General features: G+C 46.8%; 1 protein-coding gene across 2 annotated transcripts in view; it reads left to right on the forward strand.

Annotated features, from left to right (window-relative positions):
• Positions 1-23,533, forward strand: part of SMC6 (structural maintenance of chromosomes 6) — a 1,026,872-nt gene that overhangs the window by 301,110 nt on the left and 702,229 nt on the right. For both annotated transcript variants that reach the window (XM_078647759.1, XM_078647758.1), the window contains exon 13: positions 15,865-16,029. In XM_078647759.1, coding sequence (XP_078503885.1) covers positions 15,865-16,029 — 165 coding nt within the window. The remainder of the gene's footprint in view (positions 1-15,864; positions 16,030-23,533) is intronic.

Below are 23,533 nucleotides of genomic sequence, written 5' to 3' on the forward strand. Positions count from 1 at the left end.
TGCAACTGCTGGTTCTGACAGTTATTTAAAATCTGTTCTCTCATAAGCAAACTATACAATCCTTCATAGTCTGTAACCTTACTTCCCAGCAACCAGCCCTCCAGAGCCTTAGTGGCACATTCAACAAATTCAGACCAGTCCTGAGTCTGTGTCTTCTGGGTGTCTCTGAACATTAACCTGTACTGTTCAGTGGTTAAGCCTAACCCATCAATCAGAGCACTCTTCAGGACCAGGTAGTTTCTAGAATCCCCATCACTAACTGTGAGGAGTCTGTCTCGGCCTCTACCTTCAAAGGAGAGCCACAAGATTGCTGCCCACTGCTCCTGAGAGACCTGCTGTACTTTGCAAGCTCTCTCAAGTGCAGTCATCCACTTGTGGATATCATCCCCAACTTTGTAGGGGGGCACAATCTTACTCAGGTTTCTATTGTCGTAGGACCTGTCTTTATCCTTATGGATAGTGCTGCCACCAGTGGAATCTAATCCACTCTCTCTAGGCTGCCTTGCTCTAGCAAGTTTCTCTTTGGCCAGGGCAACTTCTAATTCTTGTCTCTGGATCCTAAGTTCAGCCTCTCTCATTTTGGCCTCATGTTCCCTTCTCTGAGGGCTAGTGAACTCCCTTCTGGAGTTACCATGAGAACCTTTAGAAACATGGGAAGTATTGGACTCACCTGAGTGATTCCTCCTCCTCCTATGCTCCTGGTTAAGTCCATTTGGGGGTCTGAATGGGTTGGACCCACCTTCAGTCCCAAATAAGCTTAGGTTAGCCTGGTGACTAACACCTGGCTATCTCTATCATCATCAGAATCACTTTCTTCTACCTCCTCCCCTTCTTCTTCCTCAGGCTGAGAATTCCCAGGGGTCTGGTCTTCCTCATCTATCTGGATGACAGGGGCAGGGGCATCAGGGTTATCATCTTCAGAAGGAGAAACTTCCTCACCAGTCCCTGAGGTGCCTGGCTTGGAGTTCTTTAGAGCTTCAGACTGGTCTAGCTCTCTGAGGTGTCCTGCTGTAGGAGGAGGACCTGTTTTGATTCCTCTCATGGAACACAGTTGCCTCAGTTCCTTAAATGGAAAGATAGCAAATTTGGATGGTGCCCTTGGAGGGTCACTCTCAACAGAGGTGGTTCTAGTGGATCCCTCTGCTCCAGACATTGCTCTAGTGTGGTGGATGTGTTGCAATCTACCTACACTTGTGTTTTCCTACAAAACCTATCTAGTAGTTGTAGTCAGGGTGTGCTACTCCCTATCCTCTACAACAACTAAGTTCAGTAGAACTTAAGTATATCTAGTCTTGTTTTAGTGTACCTATCAGGTACCTGTATGATCTTTCAAATGATATTTTCAAAGATTGTAATGGTAAAACAACAGCAAGCTCAAATCCCAATCCGCTGCTCACCAATGTGAGAAGTTGGCCTGGTATATGATGCTCACTAGTTCTAGTGATCACCTTGTACCATGCCAAGCAACCCCTTATGGTGCAGGTTGTAAAGTCAACCTTATAGACAAGCTATCCTAGGGGTAGCATGGACTAAGCAGTCTTAGGCTAAACTCTGTAAAGGCATGTGAAGCAAGCTGTTTTACCATACACAATCCCTTGAATACCAAATGAAAGGACACCACACAGATATATATTGAAAATATATATAGATGTATTACTACAAATATCCCTGATACTCTTTATGAGCACAGAAGCAAATGCGTTAAAACAAAACACAGTTTAAATACACAAAAGTTGCACAATTATGGATGAGCCCTAGGGGCCACCTAAACCATATACTAAAATAGTGGTATAAGAACCACTATGGGGAAAGTGAAGAGGCCTAGGGCCTGGGGAATCGCTGGAGCTGTTCGGGACTAGCAGTGAAGAAGTCGGGAAAGGCCCGCGGGACTCGGGTGCAGTGCGGAAAGTGCACACTTTACCAATGCAATGTCAATGGTGCGTAAAAGTTACAAAGTTAATTAAAAAGGAACCTTTCGAGTGACCTAGAAGGATGAAACTTGAGACACAGACACTAGAGGTGTGTACCAGTGTGGGAACACCGGCGGAGCTGAGATACCTCACCCACAGGAAGCGGGTGCATAGGGTCGAAGTAGTGTCGGGTTTCGTCACGCAGGTCGATGGTGCTTGGAGCTGAAGATGCTGCAGGCGGCTCGATGTGAAGAGTTCCGGTGGATCCAAGGGTGGATCTGAAGAGGTGAAGACCTGAAAGCAGAGGGGACAATGTTCAAAGTCACTAGCCAGTGACTACCGTGGAACCAGACTGGAACCAGGCAATGTCGGGTGCAAAAAGGCGTCGAGGTGTAGCTTCTCTCTGCAGCCACGTGGACACGAGGGGTCGAAGACGTCCAGGAGTCGGTCACGAGCTGTCCCACGCAGGCTTCTCGCTGTTGGCGGTGTCGGCAACTTGATTGGAGCAAACAGGCCTTGGCTAGTGCAAGCCACGCAGGAATCGAAAAAGGCTGGTTACTCGGACCAGCAAGGTCAGAGCAGGTACTCCTTTTTACAGGAGCAAGGGCAAGTCTGGAGCAACCAGACCCGCAGTGTAAGTTGAAGGTTTCGTCGCCAAGATAGCCGCTAGCCACGTGGCAAGTGGCCGGGATGGCGCGTCGACTGGCACGATGCAAAAGGGCCCCACGCAGATCGTGGAGATGCTGGGGGGCTGATCTTTGGTGCAAGTGCTGCTCGAGGTTAGGGCTTCTCAAACCCCAAAGCACAGCGTCGAGGGTGCCTCTGATGCTGCGCAGTCAGCGTTTCGGGGGTCTTCCAAGATGTCCGGTCCCACGTCTCTCGGTGCCTCCATGGGTCCCTTCTTTGCAGGGACTGTGGATCGGGCGGTGAGAAGTCTGGGAGTCTGGGTCTTGTCAGGCTCTGGGCTCGGGCTCCGGCGGGAGGCGGCGGCAAAGCAGACGTCGAGTTGCTGGTTGGTGCCTGTGTTCACAGGGTGGTCACTCCTTGGCCACAAGGGAGATTCTCTTCCGTCTTCTGTGCAGCAGAATGTCGAAGTCCAGTCTTCTTCTGTATTTCAAGTTGATTCAGGATGATCTGAAGTCTCAGGACACAGCTCCCACTCTTATTCGAATCTGGGGGGCCGGATCACCTACTAGGTCCCTCCTCTGGGTGGAACCAGGAAGGGGGGTGGTTACACCCCCTTTCCTTTGTCCAGTTTCGCGCCAAGACTGGGGCTGGGAAGCCCCAGCACCGGTTTGAACTGGCCTATGCACAGGGACACCTTGTGTGCCCCAGGCATGTCTGATTCTTTTCAGCCCTGTCCTACCCAATACACAAAATCCTGTCTGGGGTGGTGCTAGCACCTCCCCAGGCAGGAAACCCTTTGTCCAAGCTGCCCTCGCTGGAAGGACTCCCAGCAGCAGGAGGTCAGACTTGTGTCTGTGGTGGCAGCATCCATTTTGAGATGCTAAGGCTCTGTTTAACTTTAACCGGGGTTCAGGCTAGGTACATGTCGTGTCCCTCTAGAAGGGTGGAATGCTACCCCCGTCGCCGGAACTGGCGAGGGGGTAGTATTCCAATTCGTATGACACCTTACTCGACATGTTTTGATAAAGCCAAACCCAAGATAGCATTTAACCGCGAGGTTCATAATGCACTTAAGAGTATATGGTATGGCAATATCATGAAACAGCTAAAGGACATGGTTCCGAAAGCTGCAGACAGGCTCAGCTCATGCCAGAGCACCATCTCACATATTTCCAAGCACTCTGCCTCCAGGATTGATGAGGCCTTCCATAGGAGTGACTGATAGGAACATATGTGTCCATTTTAGGTTGGGTATAGGCATACTACACCTAAGTAAGGGGTGGTTACACCGACTTACCCCAGCTGAGTGATCAGCCAGTTGTGTCAAATATGGAGGCCAGGCCAGGGGTGGCACAATACATGCTGCAGCCCCTGGTAGGCCTTGGAAGCACCTATGCCCTGGGTACCTGGGTACACTGTTACAGGGGCCAATAAGGTGAACCAGTTCCAATTTCGTTATGCACCTAAAGTACATGGGTTACAATTTAGAGAGAGAACAGCAGGCTGTGGGTCTGATTAGCAGGCCCACAGCCACATTAAGTCATAAACCAGTGAAGTAAAAAGCAAAAATTTGGGGTGACCATAGGATAGCAGACCCTACTCTCCTACACGAGCTGAGGCGTTCTGAATGCGCTGGAGTCTACTCTAACCGCTCTGTACCCCACAGGGGTAGCAGTAATAAAATCAGGATCCGAGGCCGCATCTGCCCAGGTTTCAGTTATAAAGCAGATATCCAGCCCCCAGTTGTCTATTATTTGAGCTATTTCATACCTGTGCTTTCCCAAGGACCTCACATTAAGAAGCCCACCATAGAGTGTGTTTATTTCCTGAGACTTCTCCCGGTCATGGTTCTGGTGAGTCAGGGATGCATCTAAGGCTGTGGATCCCACCTCTAAGGAAAGCGAGAACCCACAACCAGCACACGTGCTACTGTGTCCCGACCCTACCAGTCAGCAACCCTCCCTCGTTTGCTTAAATTAAAGACGCTCCCTAGCTGCGTAGTTAATCAATTTGTTCGAAAGACGACCAGCGTCTCAGGCGCTGGGTGCGGTCCAGGCGCGGACAGGCGCAGACGGGCTTGCCTTAGGTGTGCCAGCGGCACCCCTGCTGCGTGCGTCCGCTGCGCGCCCGCATCATTGGAAGCGAAATACCGTCTTCCGGAGGACGACTAGACCGCGGGGTCGGCCCGATCAGTGCAGCAGCAGATTGAAATGTGCAAATAGGCAGAAGCCGCAAAAATGCAGGTAAATTAAAAACATAAAAGTACATTCCATGCATATATTGTTTAAAAAGATTGCCAAGAAATAATTGGGAGCGGCAAAAGCAGAGTAACAACAAGCGGTGTGTGGCGCTTGCAGGGCTTACTTGAGTCCGCTGCGCGCCCGCACCATTGGAAGCTAAATAACGTCTTCCGGAGGACGACTAGACCGCGTCCTACCGGAAATGGTACTGGGGAGAAGGAACCGCCCTCCGCTCAAACAGCACGTCAGCCGCAGCGAACCGGGGTCGGCCCAATCAGTGCAGCAGCAGATTGAAATGTGCAAATAGTCAGAAGCAGGAAAATGCAGGTAAATTAAAAACATAAAAGTACATTCCAAGCATATATTTTATAAGGCATTCACCTCAGTACGAGTATTTGCAATGTGAAGGACGAATGTCTCACGCACAGATGTAAGGGGGACTTCCTTCTGGGACAAAAGAGCTCTTATTCGACTCATCTTGTTGAACTCTGATTGGAATAGAAGGCCAGATGGAACCATCGAGTCTCCCATGTGGAGGAGGAAACAATACATTCTTACAGCAAACTACGCGCTGGGAAACCGTAACGATATAAGGAATACCAGCATGCATACCACAACAATCCTCATTATTTAACAACAAATAACTACCGTTTGCAAGCAATGTGAATGTCGGTGTAATGACCGGGACTGGAGTGCCCTTTAAAACACAGGCAAAGTTCGGTGCAAGTACTCCTGAGTCTGCAGTGAGGAATCAAAAATAAACGTGACATCCGGGGATGTCAAGGATGTGGCCCATTGTATCTACCGAGGGTGCAAAGCTTTGGAGTTTGGTGCACTGGCTTTCGTCACTGCCTCCAAGGCAGGATACGGAGTACTAACCAAAATTTGTTTTCCATGCGACAGTGCATGTTCCACAGTAGAAAACCGCAACTCAGCCGAAGTGTACAAGTTTGACTTGTAAGCGATAGTGAGGTACGTGAAACCCACCACCCCTGGCACGATTCTTATCACCAGGTTGGTGTGGTTATCACGAGTCGACAAGAATTTAGATTCAAGTAGGTCAGCCTGCAAAGATTGCAAGATGGCTGAATGTTCTGGCAGCCAGCATGATTTGGAATAATGTGGTTGTATCAACGCATAAAGCTGCTTGATACGCTGGGCATATTCCAGAATGTAGGTACGACCGAAATTCAAAAAGCTCAGTAAAGATTGTAGCTTTGTCAGTGTCGTCGGAGCTCGCAAAAGTGCGCATGTCTACAGGAAGTGAGGAGCTAAACCTCAACCTTCATTGTTGAGCTCATAGCCCAGGAACAACACTGTGTACTCTGCAATGTGTGATTTAGCAAAGTTACATTTGTAGGCTATGTCCGCAAAACAGCAAATTATGCGGTCAACACGGCACAAATGCGGCCATAACTCGTTGTCTGTGAGATAAATGTCATCCACATGCGAAAATGCATCTGCGTCGAGCCTCTCCGGGAGAGAGACAATGCGGGTGGCAGAAACGCCTGTGCTATTCTTGTAGCCTATAGCCAAATGAAGGAATTGGCGCTATTTGTCACCACTTGTAAAAGCCGTCCATTGACTGCTAAGAGAGGACAGATTGTGGGCAAAAAACCATTGGATATGTCAAGTGTGGTTTTGAACCTTTTATGCACGAGACTGTCCGTGAGAGCAGAACTGTGAGTATTCTGTACCGCGCACGTACGACAACGTGAGTTTAAGTGGCGGTAATCCAATACCAAATGGTACGATCCATTTGGCTTGGTCACAGTAAAAAGTGGGTTATTCATCGGAAACACAGACGTTTCAATTACACCTTGATATTCAAATTGTTCAAGTATTTCCACAACGGAAGCCTTTGCTTCTCGCCGCATGGGGTATTGGGGTTGAGGCTGTGGCATTGACCGCAATGGAATCTTATGTTGAGGGGAAAATTTGTCCCATCCACAATGAGTACGGTACAACGCTGGCGCAAGCGCCTTAGCCCAATCTTCTGCAGAGTCTGCTCCTTCGGTACTGTGTGCGCGAAAGCAGGGAGGATTACCTCCTCCCCTTGCGGAGCAGCTTGTCAAAGCGTGGGGGCCAGTCGACCTCCGTCAACAAAATATCATAGGTAGTTGTTAGAACGGACTATAAAAGTTTTGTTTTGGGGAAAATCTATGTCGCCTTCAATCACTAGGACAATTTCATAAAGCCTGTCAGGGGGAGCCACTCTAGTGTCAGCTGTCTCAACTACAACAAAGGTGTCAGTCGCTGCCACCTTCAGTAGTGGACGCAACGCCTCTCGAACGATGGTAATCTCCGCCGCGCTGTCCAGTAGCATCAGCGTCCATGTCAGATTCCGTAGCTGCGTTCTCACTATCTGTGGCATATCTCACTGTTACTGCAGCAACTTTCTTCTTCTGAAACTTGGGCCTTGGACGCGGTGCCTCGTCCTGCTTGCCTTTTCCGTCAGCCTTACGAGGTTGCTCGCGGCTCTGTTGGGCACTTTTGACCTCTGCTGCCGCCTCCTCCACCGGTGGCTGTTACCGATGTTTCCTGCAAAGAGCGAGGAGAACGTTGTTCAGGAACCTGAAACCTATCAGGTGACTTAATAGTACTTCGGTGTTGCAACTCATATGTATGCTCAGCAGGGGCAGGTGTAGGTGAAGTAGGACAGGACCCCTGTTTCTGTTGCTGTTTCCCCTGTTTTTTGTTCTTACTCCAATTTTGTTTCTGAACTTTTGGGCGATCATCTTTATCTTTTATCTTTAGCTTGTTGAGTTTGCTGCTGGTTTTCTTTCTTAGCGAAAGACTTAACACCCAAACTATTACGGCGCACAGTCTTATAAGCCTCCGTAATAATTTTCGGTGACTGTCGAGGTTTGTTGGCGTCTAGGACATCGCGCATAGCATTAGAGACCTGGAAACTTACTGCATCCCCCTTGCCATTTGCAAGGACGCGATCGCGATCCATATTAAACGCTCCCACGAGTCTCATTCCCAACTCCACAGCCGCCTCTGGTCCGTGTTCATCCTGAACACGCTTGATCACAGAGGGCAGAACAGTCATTGACGGTGTGCCAAAGCACCTAGTGTAGACCACTGCAAAAATCACACCCCGAGTTGTACATTCATTTACGTCTGGCACTAAGTCTATCTGCAAACTAACTGTGAGGATCCTGTGTTTTTCCACAGGACTAGTATTCAGGAATACTGCTTAAAGTTGGTCGAATTTCTCGGCAAGCCAAAAAGGCATCTCTTCCTTATCCAGGGGACGCTTGCCTATGACCGCATTAACCATGACGGGACTAAGCTAAAGCCCGCCCCTGCCACTGGATGCACCGCACCAACCGGGGCCCCACCCGGGAGGTAGCGGGAAATGTAATGAACCAGACCCCTAATAACTGACACGCAGAGTCGTAAAGGGGTCGCTGTTGGGGAGCTGTTAACTGCCCCCCCTCGGATGCGGGGTGTAAGCAGCTAAAACAGGCCAAGTAGCGCCTGGGATCGACAACGGCCCTTCTGACCGCTGTAATAACGTGTGGGAGGGCGCTATTAAACCAAACTGCATGCTGCCAAGCAGAAATCGGAATTTCCGTTGTCCGATATGGAGCATCTACCGCGGGAAATGTAACCCATGAGTAATATAACTCAAATGGGTAAGCCGCGTCAGCTGAGACTACAAAAACTACTGCCTGTCCCTGTAATGAAACAAGGTATTCCTGCAAGTGATTCCGCACAGCAACACGACAGTGTGCTGGGATATCAACCGCAGCAATATCGATACAGTAATAGAACATTGCAATACCATACTACAGAGGTGAAGCCTATTGCTCTAGCAGAGGTAATCCAGTCTGGTCAAGCACCTGCAGAACCTCTATTACCATTCAAGGGTGCCCTCAAAGACATCCTCTTGGGCGAAACCCTGTTTGGGGCCACCAGTCAATAGGAAGGTTGCTCTGTCCCAATGGCCTTTGCCAGACGACCCTGATTTTCTTGTGCAACATTATACACTATAGAGCTTTGATTTCCTTGCGCAACATTGTACATCATAGAGCTTTGTGATGCTGGTGCAACCCTGCAAGGTAAATCAAAATTCCTTCTCCACCGCCCTGCCTGTTCAGTAATAGAGATATTTGGCAAGCTCAAGTTTCCTCCTCAAGTCTTGCTCTGTGATCGGAAAATGCCAGCTGTCCTCTAGGCAGACATGGTGACCCAAGTTTTACCAGCAGTTCCAGACTACCTCCATGTGCCCCTGACCCAATCATTCCAGGACGGCCTCGATGCACCAAAATTTGTAATATGCTCTGCCTTGGACATGGCTGACTGATTAGATTGGATGATTGGTACAAGTGCGTCCCTTCGGCGCTCTGCCTGGATAATGTCTGCAGGCTTCTCAGAAGATGTCCAGGTATCCCTGGTCGATATACCATTTGATGACTCTCGTTTTTGTCAAGAAGGCAGACTCTGCCCTGGAATCTTTAAAAAGACACAACAACAAAAAACAGCATCCCAGCATTTCCCTTGGGCCTGTCTGCCCTATCTAGACTGTGCTATCAACAATGTTGCCCCTTTCGAGGCTCCAGTATGGGTTTCCAATACCGCCAACATCCGACGCCACCACCAGCTCGGCAGGTCTCCCAGCCCTTTTATTGCCGTGGCTTACAAAGGCAGAGTCCAGGGCATATGGGACAATGGGCAGCTTAGGCCCCCGCCCCTCTAATTGCTGAAGCCGCAAAACCTATTCACTGTGTCCTTTGCTGCATGCAGCCACCCAATTTGGAGGCAGCATCTGGCTATTCCTCCAAGGATGGCAAGCCTTTACGTTAGACAAGTGGGTTCTCCAAATTGTCTTTCAGGGCTACCCCTTCCTATTTATTTCTTCCTGGCACACTTTCCATTACCATCAAGGGCAGCTGTCGAGCACTATCTGTCCGTCTTGCAGCTGGAAGTCCTGGGCCTGATGTCCGAAGGAGTCGTAGAGAGGGTTCTGGCATCAGAAGTCCGAGGTGGTTGTAACTCCTACTGCTTTCTGGTGCCGAAGGAGGACAGAGGCCTTCATCTTGTAATAGATCTCTACGTCTTTCTCCGGAAGGACAAATTCAAAATACTCATGCTACCTCAGACCCTGCTTCTTCAACTCCCAGGAGGCTAGGTAGTGTCATTGGACCTGCAGGACCTTATTTTCGCACACACTACCTGCAGATCACAGTAAGCCAGAGCATTTTCAGTTTACAGTGCTCCCTTTGGCCTCACCAATGCCCCCAGGGGGTGCTAAATAAAGTAATGGTGGTGGTCGCAGCACACTTTTGGAGTTTACGGGTCACTCGTGTTCCCCAAGCTCGATGATTGGTTATTAAAGGTGGACTTGCCCCAGGCAGTCAGCAACCACCTCCAGACGATGGCCTAACATTGTTGAGATTCAATATCAAAGTGTTAAAATCAAACATGACTCCTTCACAGCACTCCAATTCATCTGAGACATTCTGGATATGGTATGTCCCATGCCTTTCCCAGGGAGCCAAATGCCCAGGATATTTGGGCTATGATCCCAATGTTTCAGCCTCTATCTTCGATCTCAGTGGGGATGAGTCTGAGGCTGCTGGAATTGCAAGGTGCCAGATGGCATATGTGGGCTTAGCAATGGGACCTAAAGTCCCAGTGGACTTGACACAAAGGGAGTCTGTTGGATTGTATCTGGATTTCAATGTACACTGCAAAAGACCTGCAGTGGTGGATGCTGTACTGCAATTGGGTCAGTGACAGACTCCTCTCCATGCCCTATCTGCATTTGACAGCAGTGATGGATGCATCGCTTCTGGGCTGGGGAGGCCATCAGGGAGAGAGGGAGATCTGAGGCCTCTGGTGTGTGTCTGGCTGAAGCTCAGCTCTACATCCATTTGCTGCCACTGAGGGTGATTCGATTGGTGTTAAAGGCGCTCATGTACAACTCTACCACTATGTGGAACTGAAATAAGCAAGATCATATGTGGTCTTGGGTCTAATATCGGGAGGCTGTTCTCCACTGGAAGCGGCTGGACATCAGTGATTTTTCTTGTGGTGAGCCACCTGGCGGGATCTCTAAATGCTAAGGCAGATAAATACAGCCTCTGTTGCATAGCGTACGACAAATCAGTTACACCGGGAGGTGGCATATAGGGTAAATTCCATTATTGGGGAGAACCCTGACTCAATCTTTTTGCCACTGCCTAGAACACACAATTTCAGCTTTTTTGCGTGTTGGAGTTCTCAAAGAGGCTCTCTTTTGAAGACTCATTCCACATGGAGTGGAGCTCGGGACTCCTGTATGCCTTTCTGTCGCTGCAGCTTCTACCCCAAGATTTGAAGAAAATAAGGAACAACTGAGGCCAAAACATCCGAATGGCACCAAATTGGGCCAGGAGCATGTGCTACCTGGAACTCCTGGGTATAAGCATCTGTGTACACCAGCCATGGAGTCAGATTGGTGGTTTGGTACGGCAACTTCCTTTAATTTGTGTGACTTTTTGTTTGTTTTGTCCCTGGACCAAGAAAGACTTGCTTTATGCACTGTTAAAGGTTTCATGTTGACGTTTTTGCTGTTGCTGTATCAGTCTTCATTGTTTAAATTAGTCATTGTGATGAGATCTGAAAGGTTTGCAAGATTTATTTTCACAGAGCCCTTTGGAATGCCAAAGTAGGAATTAACTTTGGTTTTTACTTTGTTGACTCCTTTTGAGCTGATTCCCAGTTTTCCATTATGTCTCCTGATCCTCAAATCGGTCTTCTTTATTGTCATAATGTCAGCGTGTTATGTGAGCAAGTTTCAGGCTCGTGTTTCTCGTATAAGCTAGTGCTGAGCCCCGCACTTCTTTGCAAAGGAAAATGGTAACACCGTTTCATGTCATACAGTACATCACCATTCCAGCACTGTTTGCTCCTCCTCATCCCTAAAAAGAGTAAGAGACACTATTGTATGGGCCCCAAGAGGGCACTCTGTTTATACATTGATCACACTAAAAAACATCAAGTAGACAATCGGCTCTTTCTGGGGTTTGCTGGTTCAAAGAAGGTCGAGGTAGTACAAACATCTCTCAATGGATTGTGCTCTTACGAAGATTTCCTACGCATTGTCTGAGTTGCAACCTTCAAAAGGACTACTCATTTTACCAGGGACAAAACTACTATCACTGCATTGGCACGCTGAATGCCTTTTATGGAGATTTGTCAGGCATCTCTACATATGCTTACAAAGTACTACTGCTTCGACAATCTGGTCTGTCTAGGTGGAATTTTGCCTGCTCTGCCTAGCAGGAATCTTTGGCATGAGCCTGTTCATCTCCACACACTGCACCTGCAAATCGATCTACTGATTGATGCTGTAAGTGTGTAGTGCGCACACCTGAAAGGCTGATCTGCGAGGACCCTTCAGACCCCTCTAGAAAAAACCCTACATATAAACATCCTAGATGTCCTGGCAGTCAGAGTAGCCATGGAAGTACTCCTACTACTAATCTTGCACTAAAGAGTGCTGGTAAGATTGAACAATATGACCGCACTTTATTATATGGAAGTTTTGATAGAGATTTCGAACTACAGATTCTCTCTTTTTGACTATTTCCCAAGGCGTGAGACTAGATCCAGTACCACTGTGCGAAAACAGATTCAATGTTGCTCATTTTCGGCATGCTACCAGCTCCCTCTGGTACTTCTTCAGGCCTCCTGGACCTTAGAGGCCTCCCAACTGGGCTGCTGCAGGCAGGTCCCCCCTTCGGAGCCAGTTGGGCTCACTGGGTAAGACAGGTGGTACCATGCAGCTACATTTCGACGTCATTATGCTCCGAAATTGATGCTCTTGCCCTATTAAGTCACCATTCACACACTCCAGACACTGGGCTGGCTTCTCCTCATGGCCCTGCTACAGAGGAAAGTCACTCATTCACAATAGTGATGTAAAGGGCAGCAGAGGTGCTTCACATAAAGCTTCCTACTCAGGAGTTCAAAACAAAGGTATTGACCAAGCTACTGCAGAATGGCCAGACTAGTTCTGACACCCTTTTCCCCTTTATTGAGACACAGAACAATACCTTTTTGGGAGCTTGGTCTAAGCCTTATTCAGGCGCCTCAGCTAACAGTTAGGTCGACTTATGTCACCGTTCAACCCCAGGTGACCCAGACTTCCTCACCCAGAACCCCACAGATTAGAATCTTGTGTCTCACAGGCCTCAGCCGGTATAGTGAACCCAAAATTGTTCCTTACCACACCACCTGACAAGGAATCGACTAGGTTTGAAACCTTTGATAAGCAAGTTTTGTTTTTCTCCATCAGCCTACCCAAGTGTTCAGTGAATGAAAGCTGTCTATTGGGCAGGTATACCCATGCCTTTTGTGACTTAGTAGCCATGTCCTGGCTATTGTCCCTGAGGAGGCCCATATAATTCTTGTCCAGGCCGTCATGATGCAGCAAAATTTACGGTTCATTCTGGATTGGACACCATTTTATACCTTGGTATAGCCATAGGCACCAATGTGGCCCTTAGCAGATCTGCTTGAGTGCAGGTCATTGGCTTTTCAGTCATTGTCCAAGCTAGCATGATGGACATGCAAGTCAGTGGATCCAGACTTTTTGAAGCTAGACCAGACTCTGCTCTCAACCGGTTTGAGCAGAGCCACAACGTAGTCCCTTACCCTGTATGACCCCTTTCTTCAAACACATCAACAGTTTTTCCCCATCCTTGGTTTCAATAGGGACCTTCAAAACTGTCAACAAATGCAGTCAGTGCTGTAATCCCCTCAGCACTTTGGCAGCTACAGTACCCACTACCCACTGACAACAGGGACAATGGGAACAGCATGCTGTAGAGTCTTCCACCCCCACAGGCTGATGCAGCCTCGAGACCTGTTTAGTGTGTGTCCTCTTTGGCACCCATCGACCCTGTTGGAGGCAGGATCTAACTTTTTCTGCCAGGCAATAACTTCAGACAAGTGGGTCTTGCAATTGTTCATTGGGGTTACGCTTTACCATTCTTCGCCACTCTGCTTCACCATCCACTATCCTCAGAATGGCTAGTAGGAGTTAATATGTCCCCTTTGCAGCAGGAAGTGTAGGCTCCTTTGGCCAAAGGAGCCATATGGAAGGTGTCAATGCTACTTTTTGGTGCCGATAGAAGATGGAAGGATCTGTCCCATCTTAGACCTTTGCCCTCTCAGTGCCTGCCTGTTGAAGAATACATTGAAGATGGTCACCCTGACACTGGTCTTGTCTGTCCTAGACTCAGGAGACAGGACGCTTATTTTCACATCTCCATCTTGCAGGCCCACAGGTGCTATCCTTATTTCAAGGCGAGGCAGTAGCATTTCCAGTATTCTGTGCTGCCCTTGGGCCTCACCAGTGCCCCTTGGTGGTTCGGGAAAATGTTGCCAGTTGTCGGAACACATATTTGGAATTTAGGGATGCCAGTTTTCCCCTACCTGGATAACTAGCTGCAGAAGGCGGGCTCACCCCAGGCAGTCACGACCCACGTCGTGACTCCGGCGAACCTTAGAACACTGTTTGGGTTCACTGTAAACTTGCCAAAGTCACACCTGACTCTTTTGCAGATGCTCCTGTTCATCTGAGACATTCTGGACCAGGAGCAGTTTCGTGCCTTTCCTCGATGTCTCACTCAGTTTTGGAGTTCATTGAGGATGACTGAGGCTGCTGGGTCTGATGGCCTGCTGATGGTCAATCATGCCTGACGGCATTTGTGAACTCTGCAAGACCCAGTGCCCACAGCACAAGGGTGATCTCTCTGATCAGGTCCAGATTTTAGAGGAGACTGCAAAAGACCTGCAGTGGTAGTTGCTGGACCTTGATTGGGTCAGCGGCAGACTCCTCTCCTTTCCCCACCCAGAGCTGACAGTAATTTCTGATGGATCACTCTTGAGTTGGGGTAGCCACCTAGGGGAGGTGGAGATCAGAGAGGTATTTGGTCTCTAGCGGAAGCTGAACTCAACATCAGTATGCTAGCGCTCAAAGCCTTTCACTTGCCGTTAAAAGCCCTCCTTCCATCCATCCGTCAAAGGAAGGCTGATGCAGGTGCTTCTGGACAACATCACCATGTGATATTGCAGCAAGAAGGGCTGGGTGGAGTTGCTTCTCTGTGCATGGTGTATTATTCCCCAATAGGAATTAAATGTGGTTCTTACATTCCTCCTATGTGATCCTTTCGAACCTGCTTAGATGTCCTCTCCAGCTAATTACCCCCAAGACTAAGTCTTTCTTTGTTGATATTGGCAGAGCAGGTGAGCGCTACAAACCCTCTTTGTCAACCAACCATACATCACTTTTTACCAAACAAGAAGGTTCTACGAACCCCAGCCTCCCTTCTTCCAAAGGTAGTGACTCCATTTAATCTAGGACAGACAAATAACTTTCCAGTCTTCTTTGTTCCGGGACAGTTCAGAAAGCAACTGATGTCAATGCATAGATAGGGCCCGCGTGTTCCTTCCAAAGCAGAGCAACATCAGCATGGAACTGCAAAGCACCACTTGTCTGCATATAGGGTTACTGCTTTAGAATTGCCTAGATGCAGTCTGACGCCTGGGGAAATATTCAAAAGATGAGGAATCTACTGTTAAGAGTGCACCATTTTCCTCCAAATCTTCTTGGGAGGAGAACCCCCCAAACCCACTAGTAGCTGGTCTGAAAAAAATTGACAGGGCTGCTTTGCGTTTCCAGTCTGGCCCAGCACGCCTCCTCTAGCAACTGGCACAAATCGTATACTGGAGGCACTGGTCAGCCCCAGATTATAAATTAGTTATTGCTATGAATTCCACACGTGTACCGCTAACAGGCAGTATGCAAAATCTGGGTAGCTCAGGAGGTAGTTGGAGGTCCCTGAGAGGTGCTCTTATGTGGTTATGTTTCAGAATCAGAATTGTGTATCATTCTAGTCGTTTATCGATATAATGTGTATACTTAGTTGACAAATTGAAAATATGTAAGATTTCAAATATGTGTTAGTTGAAAGGTTAGCAGTCTCTTATATAAACTTGTTAGCCTACTTGAGTTGCACCCTTGTAATTTGTTTTTATTTATTTAGTAGTATTGTTTTATTATCGTTTCGATTTTTTCCTCTTAGCCTTGATCAGACCTCGGAACCAGAAAAGATGGAAAGACTAAGAAAGATTTCTCAGTTGAAAGAGCAGCAAAAGACCTTGCTAGATCAAGAAGTCACAACTGTGGAGCAGATGAACCAGTTTCAACAGGCTATATACAAATACAAAGAGGAACACAGCAGACTCAAGTAAACATTTGTTACTTCTTTTGGGACAAATTATTATAAGTGAAATATAAGCAGTGATGTGGTATGTGTAAGGCGCAGATACACAGACCTTTTTTCTGAACAGGTTTTGCAGATTTCAACAATTGAATGGACTTGAATACTTTTAAACTGAAGAAATGTAGTTTAGCATTGTTTTCAGGTAAACATTCAAAATCACCCTGGCATATGATACCCATTTTGATTACCTTTCTCTGTGGTGCCACCACCCTTTAATTTTTTCATTCATATTCATTGCCTGGTAGGGTATGTTGTAATATCTGTAACATTTTTGATCATTTTTAATTCTGCTCTTTCATAAAAATTCATTATATTTACCAAAATGTTGTTTTTATTTAGCTATCCCAGCATTGTCTATTTATTGAAATCTTTCTAGTTTGGCTCCCTGTTTATGACTGGTAATAGAAAACTTTAGCTGTTTTGGCAATTATTGAGATGTACACTCACACCCACCCCCTTCTACACATATATAGTAAGGGCTTTTGGTCAGCCTTTTCAGCCATTGCCTTTTCTCCAGAATTTAGTACTGTGGATCAGGAAAGTAGTCCTTCAGCAAGAGCGTATTAATGTTATTAATGTTTTCTTGTTTGTAGTCTTTTTCCATCTTGTTCTCCAGTATTGGATCTTTCATATATTCACTTGCTTGATTCATTCCCCGTCATCAAAGTGAGAGTCCCACGATATAACTAGAAGCAGGGCATAGCCAACTAGGGGTACAAAACATTCACTTCAGTATCTTATTTTTCTTTCAAAAATAACCAAACTCCAGCCATTCATGTTGCAGCACCCTGTAGAACACTCCTCTCTGAGGTTTCCTTCCCTCAGATTTTCTACTATGTTGTGTGATGCGCGTTTCCTTGAGCTCTGCTCTGTTTATCTAAAATTAACTCCTTCAGAGAGTGCCTTTTGGTAATATATGCACTCTGTCTTCGAAAATAACCTCCATTGAAGACATCTGACTATGCAGGATGTCAGTTTTTTAAAAACAAGACTATTTTGATCTTGTGGAACATGTGGTAAGAAGAGGCTCCATTCAGAAGATCCTCACAAGGAATGCATTTACCCCCTTTACCCGTCCCATAAGGTAAAGGAATGAACAGTTTGTCATACCTCTTTTTTCCAAAACCCAGAAAGGTCGGCGGGGGCCTACTACTGTGGCTTCAGAAGTTTAAAGCCAAAGACACCCTAGTTTCTGGTGAAGAAAGTGATTAGTCTTCAAAATCAGGTAAAAAGCCACATAACAGAGAGAAATCATAAGGTCAGCTACATCATGAACCACCTAAAAATGCTTTAAAAAAGATCCACCATAGGTCACCAAGAGAGCTTTGCTCGTCTACTGAGCACTCACAAACATAAAAAAGGACGTTTCCTTAGGAAAGTCAAATTCTGAGCCTGCAATACCTTCTTCCAAATTGGCTTTATAATTCAAGGAGCCTTCCATTGACGTAATTGTCAACAGTTACATCTAAAAGAACCTCAACTACAGCTACGAAACATCCAACGGCAAGTTTGACGATGACACTGCCAACTAAGAAAGTTGTCAATTACCACTGTTGGTGATAGGAGCAATAACACAGTTGCTGGTGAAACCGCTGATTACATCAGCATTGCCATCGTCAAAGCAAAATAAAATACATTCAGAAACAGTATCCAAGTATACTTTCCCTGGTAAGGTGTCACCGCTTCCATTGTCATTTACTGGATGAAAATGATTCAGATGAGGATGACCGCCCTTTTGAACTGCTTTAGCCCATCTGAACTAAATGTAAAATATCAGGAAGAGGTGGAAGGTGAGGAATATTTTAGGACTAATGCTATTCTTCTTGAGCAGAACAATATGCTGTTAGACCTATTCAGTATATGGATCCATCCCAACCCTATATTCATCAATAACATCAAGAAGAGATGATGCATGTGTCATGGGCTTTAATTCATGACTTAAAGCTCATGTTGGATGACTGTTATAAGTTTTCTAGAACCTACAAAGTCTGCATCACATAGACAAATACTGAGGTCTCTGCAATCTCCTTTTGCCCAACCTGCCTATGCCTCATAATTTACCCATGGAGCACACACCTAAGAGAACACCAGGGTCAAGCATAGACATCCCACTAGCGGATTATATGTCCTGTGATGAGGAAAGAGGAGAAGGTGAGGTATTGGACGATTAGGATGTACCTAATGAATGGGATGACAGCATAATTACAGTTCTTTTGCCACCTGCTGCACTACCTGTGGATTTTTCTACTGACGACTGAAGGATTTCACAATATAATGGAAAGAGCAGCAAACAGATTTGAAGTGCCAATGCCTACAAAACATTCATATTGTTTTGTATGACTTCAAAGAGCCTTCTGGGAAATCAGTAAGGGCAATCCCTATTGTAGTTTTCATTTTGGTGGAAAGCGTTAACATCATGAAGAAGCCGGAAACCATCTTTGCTGTCTTTCCTAGACTAGATAAGTAGTATAAAGTGCCATAAATTCATTTTTTTGATAGAAAACCCCAAAAAAGATTCAGTGGTAAAATAAGCAGCTTGAAGGATCTCTCCACACCTATCCCCACGCACCCTCAGAGAAACGTTAGATGTTTATAGACAGTGATTTTCCACTGTTAGCGACTACGGTTAGGGCAGCCAATTCCTTAGCGATCCTTGGGCTCTATGACAGGCATATGTGGGGACTAGTCACAAAGTAATGTACAAAGTTCCCCAAGTGGGGTGGTGGAGAGCTAGAGTATGTCAAGTGGAGCGTGAAAAGAGAAGGATAGGAAAAGCCAAAGAGTCCCTTGTTGGGACTAAAACCCTCACACACCTAGCAAGCTAGATGTCATGCTTCATCATATGGGTTTGCTCCTCGTCGGGCTGGCGCTGCAATGTCCGACGGGCACCCATAAAGGGGCTCTTTAACGGAGATCTTTTGTCCCAGCCATATGATGCATGCGGGTGTGCGGGGAGGAAAAAGGGGTGTAGTAGTGAGAAGTGTGGTGAAAAGTAAAAAAGGTGGGTCAGTCCACAATGAAATTTATTAACGTGGCTGGCGCCCTTGGTTAAAATGGTGGGAGGGGAGATAAATGCTACAGGTAGTATTGAGCAATATACCTACAACCCCCTGATCAGGTCAACATGTTTCATGCCCGGATGGCAATTTGTCAGGACCTTAGTGGGACGTACACAGTGAAAAAAAAATATATATAGGGTGTTCATACAACCTTACGCCTTGAGGTCATATAGGGGCAGGCAAGGAAGTCCTGCTGAGTAGGGGTGACCCTAAGGGAGATCATAAGATGCCCCGCAGTCTGCTCCAGTGGGACCTGCACGTGAAGGTCAGGAACACGGATAGCGTGCGGTCCGTGCCGGTAACACCTACCCCCACCGTCTGGTCAGGACTGAGCAGCTGGTCTAAGGCAAATGTGGGGAGACATTGCTCAATACTTTAATCATGTACCGGAGGATGCAAAGACTGAAGCAAAAAAGATCTTCCAAGAGGATGAAATAACTTAATCTGAGATGATGGATGGACATCAATTCTACAGATTTCCGTCAGTTGGCAGGAGCGGCTGTGCTTCACAGACAGGAGTGGTTGAAAGTCACTTTTTTCAGACCTGAAGTCCGAAGTAAGATCCTGGACTTGCTGTTTGATGGAGAAGCATTATTTGGCAAACATTTCAGCAATATTAGCCCTTTCAACAGCAATTACTGATCACAATATCCTCAACAACAATATAGGCAACCACCACACTAGTCATACTAAAAAAACATCTAGTAAGGAACAAGGTTGACAAGAAAGGGACACTGGTCGAAGACAGTGACAAATTGGATGTGCTGGTTACTCTTACTTATTCCCCAATGGCACTTGTAGGTCAAATATGCAGTTATTTAAAACAGTGGACCGTTGGGTTTTGGATCTAATTGCGTTTGTTTTGGAATTCAATAAAAAACTGCCTCATACATTTCCATGGAAGATATCCCTACCTCATCTCCAACTCCATCAATTATCTTAACCATGCTCAGCAAGGGAGCCATAGGGAAAGTACTCCACAGGCAGAAGGGAAGTTTTTTTTTTATTATCCCTATTTCTTCCTAATAAAGAAAAAAACGTTGGAACCAAGACCAATTTTGGATCGGAAAAGTTAAACAAATACTGTTAGATCTGGCATTTTTTGGTGGGATTTTCCCTGTATTTTTGCCTTCTGTCCTCCTGTTTTGACTGTGTGCTGAACTTCGTTTTTGCTAGGCCCTGTGCACTTTTCACTGCAGACCAGTGCTAAAGTGCATGTGCTCGGTGTCTAAAATGTTATGGCATTTGGTTTCTCCATGATTGGCATATTTGATTTACTGGTAAGTTGCTAGTACAATGCACTACATGTGCCCAGGGCCTGTAAATCAAATGCTACTAGTGGCCCGGCAGCACTGATTGTGCCACCCACATGAGTAGCCCTTCAACCAGTCTCAGACCAGCCACCTGCAGATCCTGTGTGTGCAGTTTTAAACTGCCATTTTGACCTGGCAAGTTCACCTACTTGCCAGTCCCAAACCTTCCCTTTTAGTACATGTTAGTAACCCCTAAGGTAGGCCCCAGGTAGCCCCATGGGCAGGGTGCAATGTATTTGAAAGGTAGGATATGTGCTTTTGAGTTTTACATGTCCTGGTTGTGAGAAAACGCTAAATTCATGTTCGAGGCATATGGGCTGCAGATCACACACTAGTGCATTGATCTCCATCTGGTGGTGGGCCCGGATGATTACACTTTGTTGTTGTCTTGGAAGAGTCTTTGTTTGGTAGTTGACTCCTCCTGTAGAGCATAGTGCGCATGGGCATCGACTACATCTTCATTTTGTTTTTTTCCGCCATCGGGCTCGGATGTGCTTATCGTTCGGTCTCGTTATCGATCTCCTTTCGACTTCCATTCTTTCATCATACCGTTGGTATCGTCTTCGATCGCGATTTCCTTGTTACTCGTGTTGAAAAACTTTGCGCTTCTCGATTCCAGAGTTCGTCGGGGCCGTTGGGCCCAACTGCGCCATTGGGCCTTTGGCTCATGGAAAGAACACCCTTCAAGAAGTGCCCTCAGTGTGTACACAAATTTCCCCACACTGATCTACATGAGGTGTGCAATCTGTGCTTGTCCCCAGAGCACGAGAGTCGAGATTGCCAGGCCTGCGCTTCGTTCCGGTCCAAGAAAACTATCAGAGACCGTCGAGCTCGAAGAGTCATGATGCAGTCCTCTACATCGACACCAGATCTCATCATAGACGAAGCTCCAATTCATCTAGATTCCGAAGAACAACAGCAGGACGACGTCGCTTCCGAAGCAGAGAATTCAGCTTCCGGAGCCGAAGGACAATTAGACGATAACTATCTTCTTCCAGCTGGTTAACAGGTCGTGATTACAAGTGTCGACCCTGTTCACACCCCTACACTGGGCCAGGCTTCGGTTCTACCTCCACCTTCGGGTCCAAGTGCACACCGACCAAAACCTTCTGACGCCCCGCCAACGAAGAATACCAAAAAGCCTCTAGGCGATTTGGGCTCGAGTCAGTCTGTATGTCCCGACAAACAAAAAGTCCTTAAACTAAAACTACCTCCGGCACCGAAGCAACCCTCGGTACCAAAACCAGTCGAGCCGCAAACAAGCTCAAGGCCGAAAAATATCGAACCGAAGCCAACTACGGTACTGAAAAAAGTCGACCCAAAGTCCACTTCGGCACCGAAACACACCTAAAGTTGTCAACTTGAACCGTGCTTCGGAACCAAAAATTCCAGATCCGAAAACATCCGATCCGAACAAAAAACACGGCACTGAGAAGGATTCCGACCGCAAGTCTTCGGAACCGAAACCAAAATCTACTCCAAAGACTGTAATAGACACTGCTAAACAACAAGACAAGTCGGTGCCGAAGAAGGATACTTCCTCAGAAGAGCTTTTTCGGCCACATCCAAAATAAAAGACTCTTCTTATTCTTCCAAAGACTGGACATATCATTACAGTGTCTAAAAAAAGGAAGCTGGCCCCTCCTAAAACCCCTCCAAATCCTCTCAAGAAACATTCTCAAACTTCTCCTATAAGAATACCTACACCACTGCTAGAACTACCAAATTTAGACATTTCCCCTGCACATTCACCATCCACCACACACAGCCCTGCACCAGCAGATGATGATGGGGATGAGGATGACTATTCAGGGGGGGTAGAAGATGAACAACCCATAGATGACCCTGACGACATTCCTGGTCCATCAGATGATCCCTGGGAAGATTATAATGCGCCAGATGCCCCAGATCTGCCACAAGATGACGCATACCCTTCCAGGCCATCTCCTTCAGATGACACTATAGGGTTTACGCAACTCATTCATAGGGCAGCCACCTTTCATGGGGTAGATCTACACACTGATCCAGTAGAAGACTTCCTTATGGACACACTATTACCATCACATAAAACCACAACCACATTACCAATGCTTAAGGGAGTGGTAAAACACACACCAGAGGTATTCAAAGACCCCGTCAGAGCCAGGGTAATTAATTCTATATTAGAGAAGAAGTATAAAGCTGCTCCAACTGACCCAGCATACATCAAAGGCCAGTTGCCATTAGACTCATTAGTAGTCTCAAACGCCAGGAAAAGAGCTAATTCACAGACAACAGGGGATGCTCCACCCCCTGATAAAGAGCCCAAACCTTTAGATGCTTCAGGCAAACGCACCATCTCTCAAGCAGCCAACGTTTGGAGAATTGCTAACACTCAAGCCCTACTAGCAAGATATGACCGAGCTCACTACGATGAGCTTGAAACCCTTATGCAACATTTCCCAGGCAAATATAAGACCAGGGCTTCTGATTTAACACAGGAAGGTAAGGTCATTACTAATACCTCAATCCGTTGTGCTTTAGACACTGCTGACACATCCTCAAGAGCAGTAAATACAGGCATACTGTTACATAGGCATGCCTGGTTGCGCATCTCTGGTTTCAAACCAGAGGTACAAACCAACATCCTTAATCATCCTTTTGACCAACAACATCTTTTTGGTCGAGCAGTTGATAATGCACTCGAAAAAATGAAAAAAGATACGGACACAGCAAAATCCATGGGAGCTTTGCAAACTCAAACTCCCAGAGCGTCCTTTCGTCGCTCCTCTTACAGGGGCGCCTCCCAAAAATTTCAAACAGACAAGGCCTCCTCTTCTTACTACGCACCCACCCAATCCTCGCCCAATAGAGGTTATTACAGACGAGGATATAGAGGAAACAACACTAAAGGTAGAGGCCGAGGTAACAACAACCGCAAAGCCTCCACTCCCAAGCAGTGACTTCCCTCCCCTCCCCCCAGACCATTCCACTCCTGTCGGGGAGAGATTACAACAGTTCCTATCTGTCTGGAACTGCATCACCACAGACAGGTGGGTGAGACAAAGAGTTCAGTCAGGTTATTGCCTGGAGCTCACTTCCACTCCTCCAACAAAA

Source organism: Lissotriton helveticus, chromosome 6, assembly GCF_964261635.1.
Source record: "Lissotriton helveticus chromosome 6, aLisHel1.1, whole genome shotgun sequence".
In the NCBI taxonomy this organism is placed as follows: Eukaryota; Metazoa; Chordata; class Amphibia; order Caudata; family Salamandridae; genus Lissotriton; species Lissotriton helveticus.